General features: G+C 40.6%; 1 protein-coding gene across 1 annotated transcript in view; it reads left to right on the plus strand.

Annotated features, from left to right (window-relative positions):
* Positions 1–10,228, plus strand: part of COL21A1 (collagen type XXI alpha 1 chain) — a 235,518-nt gene extending 225,290 nt beyond the window's left edge. The window contains exons 26-32 of the mRNA XM_072142258.1: positions 2,572–2,616; positions 3,626–3,658; positions 4,326–4,472; positions 6,807–6,861; positions 7,715–7,915; positions 9,272–9,349; positions 9,606–10,228. Of these exons, the coding sequence (XP_071998359.1) occupies positions 2,572–2,616; positions 3,626–3,658; positions 4,326–4,472; positions 6,807–6,861; positions 7,715–7,915; positions 9,272–9,349; positions 9,606–9,793 (747 nt within the window). The 3' untranslated portion in view covers positions 9,794–10,228. The remainder of the gene's footprint in view (positions 1–2,571; positions 2,617–3,625; positions 3,659–4,325; positions 4,473–6,806; positions 6,862–7,714; positions 7,916–9,271; positions 9,350–9,605) is intronic.
* The last annotated feature ends 620 nt before the right edge of the window (positions 10,229–10,848 follow it).

Here is a 10,848-nt window from a genome sequence, read left to right on the forward strand (position 1 = left end):
CATGTGCTGGGGCTACCTATCTACTGGGGGCATGTGCTGTGGTTACCTATCTACTGGGAGAATGTGCTGTGGCTACCTATCTACTGGGAGGCATGTGTTGTGGCTACCTATCTACTGGGTGCATGTGATGGGGCTACCTATCTACTTGGGGGCATTTGCTAGGGCTACCTATCTACTGGGGGCATGTGCTGTTGTTACCTATCTACTGGGAGAATGTGTTATGGCTACCTATCTACTGGAAGGCATGTGCTGTGACTTCCTATCTACTGGGAGGCATGTGCTGTGACTTCCTATCTACTGGGAGGCATGTGCTGTGGCTTCCTATCTACTGGGAGTATGTGCTGTGGCTACCTATCTACTGGGAGTATGTGCTGTGGCTACCTATCTACTGGGAGGCATGTGGTGGGTGATGGATTTGGAGTAGTGAACCCTGTGGACCACCGCAAACTATGATGTGAGCAGACACCTGGGACCAGAATCTAAGTAGCACCTGGTCTTGCTGCAGCATGGCGAAACCAGGTGATTCCACAGGCACGACTTGTCCACGGAGGCAGTCAAGGTCGAGGTACAGGATCACTAGGCAGTCTCGTGGTCAGGAACAGACAAACGGTCAAGGCAGGCGGCAATGATGTGAGGTCAGGGACGGAACAAGAGGTCAGGGCTGGCAGCGAAGGAGCAGAATCAGGAACAGGTCCGGGGACACAATGGGAGGTCTACACTTGGGAAGGAAACTGTGGAAAGCTTCCTCACAGGCATGAAGCACTAAGATTCGGCGGGGAATGCTGGCCGCCACCAGTCTTTATAGCTGGCGCTTTAAATCTGTGAGTGCGTGTGCTGGCCAGCCGGGCCGGGACGGGAGCAGGAACATGAAGAGGTGAGTAGGCTCGGAAAGGGGCGCTGCCACTAAGTGGGGGACGGGTGTGCCTGCGATCAGAGACATTGACTGCAGGGGTACCTGTGACACCCTATCTACTGGGGGGGGGGGGCACGTGCATATTGTACGGCTCTCACGGAACAACATTTTAAAATATGTGTCGATCATGGCTCTCTCAGCTATAAAGGTTACTGACCCCTGCAATAGAGTATTCAGAAAATAAAACCAATAAAGGTACTTTGCTGAATAATAACATATTCTGCCTGTGCCCTCACCCCCCTCCCCTTTCCTCCCCCTGCTCATGTCTGTAAGTAATGTATAGTAAATGCTAGTGCTTGTGCTTCATCTGCTGCCGTTGATAGACACAGACATCAGCTACACAAGTAGTGTATAGGAGTAACAGTATGTTATGCTGTTACAACTGCTACAGGATGCAGCCTTGTGTATAGGAGCATCTCATACACACAGGCTGCAGAGGGCACCAGAACAAGGAAGCACACAAAGGAGCCAGCACCAAGAGTGTCACATCAGTATACAGGCAGTCATTCATGTGTATATAAGCATCTCATACACACAGGCTGCAGAGGGCACCAGAACAAGGAAGCACACAAAGGAGCCAGCACCAAGAGTGTTACATCATTATACAGGCTGTCATTTATGTGTATAGGAGTATCTCATACACACAGGCTGTAGAGGGCGCCAGAACAAGAAAGCACATAGAGGAGCCAGCAACAGGAGTGTCACATCATTATACAGGCTGTCAGTCATGTGTATAGGAGTATATCAGACATACACAGGCTGCAGGGGCATGACCGCCAGAACCAGGAAGCACATATAGGAGTCAGCACCAGGAGTGTCACAACATTATACAGGCTGTCAGTCATGTGTATAAGAGTATCTTATACACACAGGCTGCAGGGGCATGGCTGCCAGCACCACGAGGCACATGGAGGTAGATAGCAGCAGGAGTGTCACATCATTATACAGGCTGTCAGTCATGTGTATAAGAGGATCTCATACACACACAGGCTGCAGGGGGCGCCAGAACCAGGAAGTACATAGAGGAGCCAGCACCAGGAGTGTCATATAATTATACAGGCTGTCAGTCCTGTGTATAGGAGTATCTCATATGTACACAGGCTGCAGGGGGCATGGCTGCCAGAACCAGGAAGCACATAGAGGAGCCAGCACCAGGAGTGTCACATCATTACATAGGCTGTCACTCAAGCACTGGGGGTCTGGCTTTATTACACTCATGAATAAGCTGGACTGCTGAATATGATAATAATTAATTGGACCTCAGGTCATTTACATACAGCTTTAGGACCTGATTGTTTAAGTTTACAGGTATATAGAGGGACAATTTAGGGAATAGGGGCAATGCTTTCTAACCGCAGTTTATGAAAATATATTTAGTTTTGGGTTGTTAATTTGCCTGACCAGGTTCTTTTTAAGGCCTCTGAGGTTAATCAATGTCACAATCTCACTGGTTGACTTTTTTTCTAAATCTATATATTTTTTTCAATTTCTTAAATTCATTTTAAGTATGTTAGATCAAGCTAATGCTACAATAATCCTCAGTTGGAAATGTATGGCTAACCGAAGTTTTGCAATTCCTGGGACAACTTTGTTTTAAAAAGTTTCTATCATATTATTGATCATTATTATTTAACATTTGTATCATTTTTTTCTAAAAGGGCCAAAAAGGAACAAATGGTTCTCCGGGTAATCAAGGAATGAAGGTATGAAACACTAGGACAGATTGAAAAGATAAACTATATTGTCTATAGCTGCAGCCAGATTACAGATTTTAAAAGCATTAACAGATCATTATCTTTAGGTCAAAAATACAACTAATTGAAAAGCTATGAGGGAAAAGAAAGAAAAGTGGTTTTGTATTTGATATGTATTTATGTGCGCTGAATGTAGACGTTATTAAAAATCATTAATTACAATGTAATTAGATGTATTACCTAATGTGATAGATTTTAAAAAAGCGAATTAAATAAAATCTACGATAAAAATCAAGCACGGCACACTCTTATATTTGTTATAATAAAATCCACCTTGAAAATTATGCTAATGAGCCAGAAAGGGTCTGGGTGTTATCAGAACCCTTCTGTGCTGTAGCTTTACAGAAAGAGGTACACTCAAGGCATGTGTGAATCACGCTTCCTTTCTTTACTGAAACGCTCAGCTTTCTGAGGTAGACATACACCAATGGTGCACCAGTAGCAGGGAGGTAAAGATGAAAATATGAATATTTAACAGGCAACTATTTAATATGGCTGGCGTCTGTATAGAAACTTTCAAATAATGTCTGTACATGATTATAAACAGGGAGAGAGTTTCTTAGTGACTATAACTAACAACCCAATATACAGCATATTTTAAGATTAACTGTATGAGTGATTTTTTTAATCATTCAAAATATTCCCCTGTAACTTTTGAACTGGCTCTTTCTTTTGCATAACAGTTTAACATCTAGAACACAAAACATTAAAGGCTGCAGTCATCACTGGTCAACATTTTGCTAAAATACTACATAAAATGTTTGCATATGTAGGTCTTTACGGAGAGCTGTTGCCAATTACTACATGTGTACTTCTTGTGTTCAAAAATGTGGAAGGATTTCAGAATGTAATAAATTTTCTCATTCTTCCTCTTTCAACATCATAGAGATAATTTGAAATATCAAAAAATGTGTTGATATTTTTACATTACACAATATTTTATTTATTTTTATTCTAGGGAGAACCTGGAGCTTTTGGTTCCAAAGGAGAGGTTTGTATTCGTGAATAAAGCTAATACAAGTTTAAACATGGATATGATAACAATACTGAAACAAATAAGATTGATGTAAAAAGTGAGAGTACACGGAATAGGGCATATTTCACAGGGCCTCTGTGCCCTGAAATAATAATCACAAATGCTAGCTTCTTGCTAGCACTTGCGATTATATTCCACAATCCGCCACCTTCACTCCTGGGCACTTGCTGCAATCGGCAAATTTTCACATGTGAAAAGTCACCAGCTGCGTTTATTTCTATGCCAGGCATGCCCTGGCATAGAGATAAGCGCTGCACAGGCCCCACAAGATACATCAAGAGGCCGAAGCCTCTTGATTTATTGGGCTGCGCCAGAGCAGCACCAGGGCTGTCATGTGCACAAGCACCGGCGTATGATAAATAACTCCCAATGTTTCTATGTGATCTCTGTGACACTTATATGTGAAAGTGTATTGTGAATCCATCACTTCAGATGGATGTCAGTAGTAGAATGATAAATTAATCGTATTAGTTATATATTTTAAAAATCTCATTTAACTGTAAGTTTGAAAGATGTCAAAAGAATAAGAGAATAAGAGAGTTATAACAGCATGGGGGTTTGTTGAATGGATTTATTTATGCTCTTCTAACATTTTATGTATGTATTTATTTACTGTTTTCAGAAAGGAGATGTTGGAGAGTCAGGGCATCCAGGTCTTCATGGACAAAGAGGAGCACCTGGTCCTCCAGGATTAATCGGTGCCCCAGGTCCCAGAGGTAGCAGTGGGGACAGAGGTCCACCAGGGATGCCTGGACAAGAAGGAAGGCCTGTATGTAACTCATACTTTATAATTTCATTTTAAAACTAATTTTAAAGATTGAGTCTTAAACATTGACGCAAATTGATGCAGTTTTTTGTCGAAGAAGGCACATGAATCTCCCGCTAGTTTCCTGTTGCCTGCGTGGACATTGGGTGAGCAGGGGTGTGAATGCCCCAAGTACCAGATTTCCTACAGTCTCTGATGGTTTTCAAAGCAAAGAACTCCACCAGTTCAGACCTGATCTATAGGAGAACCGACAGAGTTTACACCTGTATTTACCAAGAGGCCAGAGCCTCTCAGTAGATACAGGTGCCAGGCTGCCAGCAAGGGGAGCTTTAGAAGTGGCGTTTAAAATGCTAGTCTTAATACATTCCCCCTAATGGAGAGTTGTGCTTGTGTGTCCATCTTTTTATTCCATGCAGGTACTCGGGGCACCTCTGTTCCCAAAGAGATTGGCCACTAACACAGAAGTTTACCACATTAAATACAACACCCTAATGGGTCACCCATATTGTATTGACCCTGGTGAACTCTCTCTGCAGTTTTCCAGAGTCCCTTGGCAGATGATCCCCTGACAGCAGGATGTGCCGACTTGTGGACTTCTAGTGGATCAAAGGGGCTGTGTATATAATTACTAACTACACACCTTCTCTATGCACACTACTCTAATGTCAGTGTTTGGAGGGGCATGCAGATGTCCTAAGCAAGCCCCTCCAAACACTGACATGGAAGTGGTGTTCATGTATAGGGAGTCCACAGAATAAGGCACCCTTAAAAGCTTTAAGTCCATAGAACAAATGACAGGAAGCCCTGATTCCTGCTGCTGCAGGAATATGTGACCCCAGGATCTGGAGAGAAATTTTACCATGGTAAGTACAGTATGGGTGACCCTATTAGAGCCTTGCAGTTATACTTTTGTAGAAGTGGTCAGCCTCTTTAAATCTGTACATTTTTTTGTTCTTAGCAGTTTTAACCTGTCAAGGTGTTAGCCAGTTTCCATTTCTAAAAGCTTTTTTCTGTTTACAGAGAGGTTGTTTTCTGTGGTACAAAATGTACTTCCTATTGGCACATTTTGATATACTGTGAAATGTATTAGGAAGCTGTAAAAATGGTCCATATGGAGTGGACTGAAAAAATGCAGTTGAGCCATTTTCTTACTAGCTTTATTTTTACTTTTTTACTGTGGAGTTGAAATGACACAATGAGGGAGGTTGTACAGCAGTTTTATAACACAAAAGCTGGGAAATCATCACAATTCCTTTTAATTTTATATCTGGCATGGCAAGAGGAACAGGGCTTATGTCATATTGGTGCAAAATGCCACAATTCTCTGGTCAGTATGATCCTGGAGATATGACATTTATACAGTCTTTCTGTTTGGCAATATTCTGACCTCTATAAGTTATTTAACCCGTTCACACTCTGCAGCGTACATGTAATGCGCAGAGGTGTGGGTGCTGTATGAAGACTGTTCACAGGCTGAGCCCTCTTCGTAGGGAGGTGGGGTTTGCTGCATATTGCAGCAAACACCCATCACTAATACCCATGTTTGGCGCTAGAAACGATTGTGGGTATGAACCCTGCCGATGCCACCAGTGGCATTAAAAAGACGTTGGTGTTTGGGCGGCACCATCTTAGTTCCGATTATCACTCCCTGGAACATCATCGGGGAGCGCCGATTGGTTGCCATGATAGCCATAGATCTTCCACAGACCCAAGGCTGTCTAGTTTCTGCTGTTTCTGCTCATTGCAACAAATACTGTGTAAAAATGTCATATACTGGCAGGCTGTAAACTGGGGGGCAAGTGCTTCTGGCTTTATACCGAGGGCAGGGTCTGCTAGTCTATATACTGTGGGGATAGGGGCTGTCAGTCTATATACTAGGGGGGCAGGGCCTGGCAGTCTATATACTAAAGGGCAGGGGCTGACAGGCTATATACTGGGGGGCAGGGGCTGGCTGTATGCTGGGGCACGGGCTCACTAGCTATATACTGGGGGCAGGGGCTGGCTGTATACTGGGGGGCATGGGCTGACTGGCTATATAATGGGGGGCAGGGGGCTGGCCAATGCATTTCCCACCCTAGGCTTAGACATGACTCAATAGGTTTTCACAGTTATTATAAGCTTCTACTCGGGTGGGCTTATACTCGAATATATACGGTACTTTAAATTTATTCCAAATTAAAGGAATATAAAATGATATCTAGAGGAGCACAATGTTTTTTGAATGTACTTTTGTAAATGCTAATGCACTTATTGTACTTAAAAGAAGTTATCTGTTAGTATGCCATATATTTAAGTTAATATTTATATATAATAGTTAATATTTTCACTTTTAAAAAGGGTAAAGAACAATCGGAACAATTTATACGGGAAATTTGCATGGATGTTTTAAAAGGTATGTTTTAATACCAGGAAAAGATAGTTTGCTTTTATGATTCAAAAAATGTTATGGGTGGAAATATCTCCAAGATGGCGACCATCTTTCACTACAGTTTCTTTAGTTCTCAGTAACAACTCCTCACTCTCATGCTCTGCTCCCAGTAATGATGTAACAGACTGTCCTGCTCAGTTACCATAGTAATGATGTGTGTAACTGCCATCACTGCACATTACCTCACAGAGATGGGTCTCACCACAACACTGGCCATATTGGATACACTGCAACCAATCAACTACAGCCAAACATAGTGGTGATCACATGACCTGCCCAGGCAGACTAATTAGGACACTGTATCACTAGTAATTTGTTTCTAGATGTCCTTTAGGTGTCTGTAATGATGTTTTATTGATAATCCTTGTTCCCATAAATAACTTTATAGCCCAACCAAACTTTGCTAAATAAATCGTAGTTCAGGAAGAGAAGAGTCACCTCATCATTGCAAGTCTGTTGTGGCTATAAATAAGCTGGACAGACAAATTTCTTATAGTCTTATTGATCTCAGCTATTACTCTCTGTGTCTCTTAGATGGGGCTGCACTATTTATTATTTTATCATTAAGCTAATGAACTCCACTTTACTGTATTTACAGACGATTCAAGATGGAATACTACATTTCCAAATTCCCACAAAAATATTTTTTAGAATGTCTTCAGGTTTAAATGAATGTAATGAAGTGACAATTAAATATATGAAACATTCCTTTAAAAAAGGGGAAAAAGAGAGTGCATAAAGCGAGATCCTCTGTATCACTCCTGAACTTCAACAATGTTGTATACTAAAAACAATATTTTTTTAACTCCTATTTTAGCCCAATTACCATCCATACTTCATGCTGAAAGGATGCAGAGTTGTGATCAGTGCAAAACTCAACAAGGATCTCCTGGGGTTCCAGGCCCACCTGGGCCAGTTGGTTCAGAAGGTCCAAGGGGGCATCCTGGCATACCTGGAAGAAATGGCTTCTCAGGCCCTGTAGGACATCCAGGACGACCAGGCATTCCAGGAACTAAAGGTATAAAATGTGAATAAGATTTTTTCAACTTTTTTATGAACAATATACATAGTATTAAAGGAATTGTCCGCTTTCAGCAAATAATTGATATGGTTTGTGTAATGAAAAGTTATACAAGTTTACAATTTTCCAATATACTTTCAGTATTAATTCCTCACAGTTTTCTAGATCTCTGCTTGTTGCCCTTCTATAGAAAGCTTCAGTGTTTTCTTCCAGTAGACAGAAATCTGTCCATGGTCATGTGATGTCACACAAGCCGTTATTATCACATGGCTCTGATTACTCTCTGTGATAATAATGAGCTGTGCACCTGCATGTCCATCACAAGACCAAGGGCAGATTTCTATCTACTGGAAACAAATCCTGAAAATTTCTATAGAAGCACAACAAGCAGATATCTAGAAAACCACCTTATTCAATCTACTATATTTATGATTATTATCAATGTATTTGGTTCATCTAAATTTAAATTTAGAGTCACATTCTCTATGGTGAAAAACATAAACATAATGCCGTCAGATTATAGAAAATGAGTGTGTCAAATTCCCAAATGTCCCAAAAGTTTTCTGCCAACTTCTAAATTTGGTGGATGACTGTATTTGACACTTTGCAATGATTTTATTGGTGCACGCTAGGATGATATTTTTAGGCCATATTTTTGAGCAGCAGATGTATGGTAATAATTAGACAACCACTTTAAGGGTAAGGGGAAAAACCTGATCAGGACTCCACCAATCAATGGATTGGGGTCCAATTCTGAATAATTGATATAGCAATGGGTTGCGCTCTCGTACTATCGCCTAATTCAATATTATGGGAGTGTAAGCTCCAGCACTCCCATTCCCAATGGTTATACTTGGTACACTATCTTGGTATACAATGAAGCAGCATAGCAAGTAGGGAGAATAGGAACCCCGTTCTAGTGCTCTATGGGGGTTGCAGCTTTTGTACCCATAATGATTGGCAGGGGTGTTGCTAGGGTGGTAAAAGATGCGGGGTATGGGCCCCAATGCACTATAAGTAATACAAACTCCTGTACTTAACCCCCTCACATTTGGTTGTGCCAATAACAACTTTACTTAGGGTATATACAGCTATAGAAACACAGGAGAAATCCATACTTACATCCAGTGTCTGCAGGTGACACGTTCTCCATCAAACCCGGCATCCCGACATCTTATGTTCCTCATTGTTCCTACATCTTGGTTCCCGGGGCACGAGCCCCGGATCTTTTGACCTAGTGAAGCCCCTGCTTATTGGATTTGATAGCTCAAAACAATCAAACTTGGAACAACACCAAAGTATGTGATTTACAGAAAAAATATTTTTCTAATAAAAAGTTTTGTTGATATACAGGACTACCTGGAAAGCCAGGCTCAAAGGGAACTAAGGGAGATGGAGAAGCAGGAATACAAGGACCACCAGGAATTCCAGGTATGATAGATGTGACTTACAAACCTATTTAAACAGGACAAACCAAAACACTGCACTGCTAAATTGTATATATTACAAAGGACGTGAAATGCATAGAAGCTTAAAATGTCTACTTAGTTCATCAATCCTGCTTGGTTGATTTTTCCTATTGTAAAGTTTATAACCAGAGCTAAAAGGCTTTTCATAATGTACAGTACATGAATTTCTACCTAAACATTTCATTTTCTCCTGAACGACTTTATTTTTACTATATTAGGACCTATGGGGCCATCAGGAATGAGCAAAGAAGGTCAACCTGGATTACCAGGACCCCCAGGCCGAGATGGAGACCGTGGACCTCCTGGAACACAGGGCTCCCCAGGACAACCAGGAATTTGTGACCCATCCCTTTGTTTTAGTGCTATTGTTGGAAGAGATCCATTTAGAAAAGGACCAAACTATTAACATTTTTAGGACAGATTTTTTTGTCTTTGCGTCTTTCATGTCTCAGGAAGATTTCTGATGGTCAGCTTCACACAAGTACCTCTTTTTAAATAATAAAAAAAATGATTTATCTTTGGAAAAATAAAACTGAAGAGAAATTATTCTGAAGGCTGAATGTGGTGACATTAAGTGTTATCTGAAGAAAACTCAAATTGTATATTTATCTGTAAGATACAAAACTGTGAAATTGCTTCACGTTAAGTCCTGTTACGTAAAATGTGTAATTAGAATATCATATTTTTTGTGTTAAGCCTACATAATATGTCAAGAGAGAATATGAAAACTAGTACATTTTATTTAAAAGATTCTTTTCTGAGAAAGTCTAATGTAAATGCTAAATGATGTACCGAACATGAAAGACAAATGTCATCATTTGGGCCAGAATTAAAACATATTTTTTACCAACAATCCCTATTGTTTTGATTTTTAATTTGATATTTAACTGAAAGTATGTCATTATTACTTTAAATGTAAATTTCACATTTTAATGATGGAAATACTAACTAAAGTAAATTCTTACTTAATTCATACTGTTGAAAAAAGACACATGTCCATCAAGTTCAACCATACTGGTTGAACTTGATGATTACCTACTACTTTTTTTTTCTCAAATCTTGCTGATTAGATGTTCTTTTTTTGTTTTCTGTAATCTATGCTACAGTGAAGGCTGCATCTGCCATCATGTGAGATGAGCATTATGCCTCAGGTGGCAGAAAGTAGAGCTCTAAAGGGCTGGTGTCTGATTCAGTAAAGACCTGTCAAACACTGCAGATACTATCAGAGAATCATTTTTAACTTTAGAAAGCTAAAAGATTCTTTGTACAATGTTAGCGGGTAGTTAAATAGATGAAGGCTGAGTCCCTTGATTAAAATTTGGTCCCTGGAGTTGATGATCCCAGCAGGTCTGAGGATCAGATTCCTTAAGAGTCATAAAAAGACATAAATCTAAGTGATTGTCTACAGTTGGGAATCTGTTCCTTCTGTAATACATATACTGGTTTGGTTCTAATCCTGCA

The sequence above is a fragment of the Engystomops pustulosus genome, chromosome 3 (assembly GCF_040894005.1).
Source record: "Engystomops pustulosus chromosome 3, aEngPut4.maternal, whole genome shotgun sequence".
NCBI lineage: Eukaryota > Metazoa > Chordata > Amphibia > Anura > Leptodactylidae > Engystomops > Engystomops pustulosus.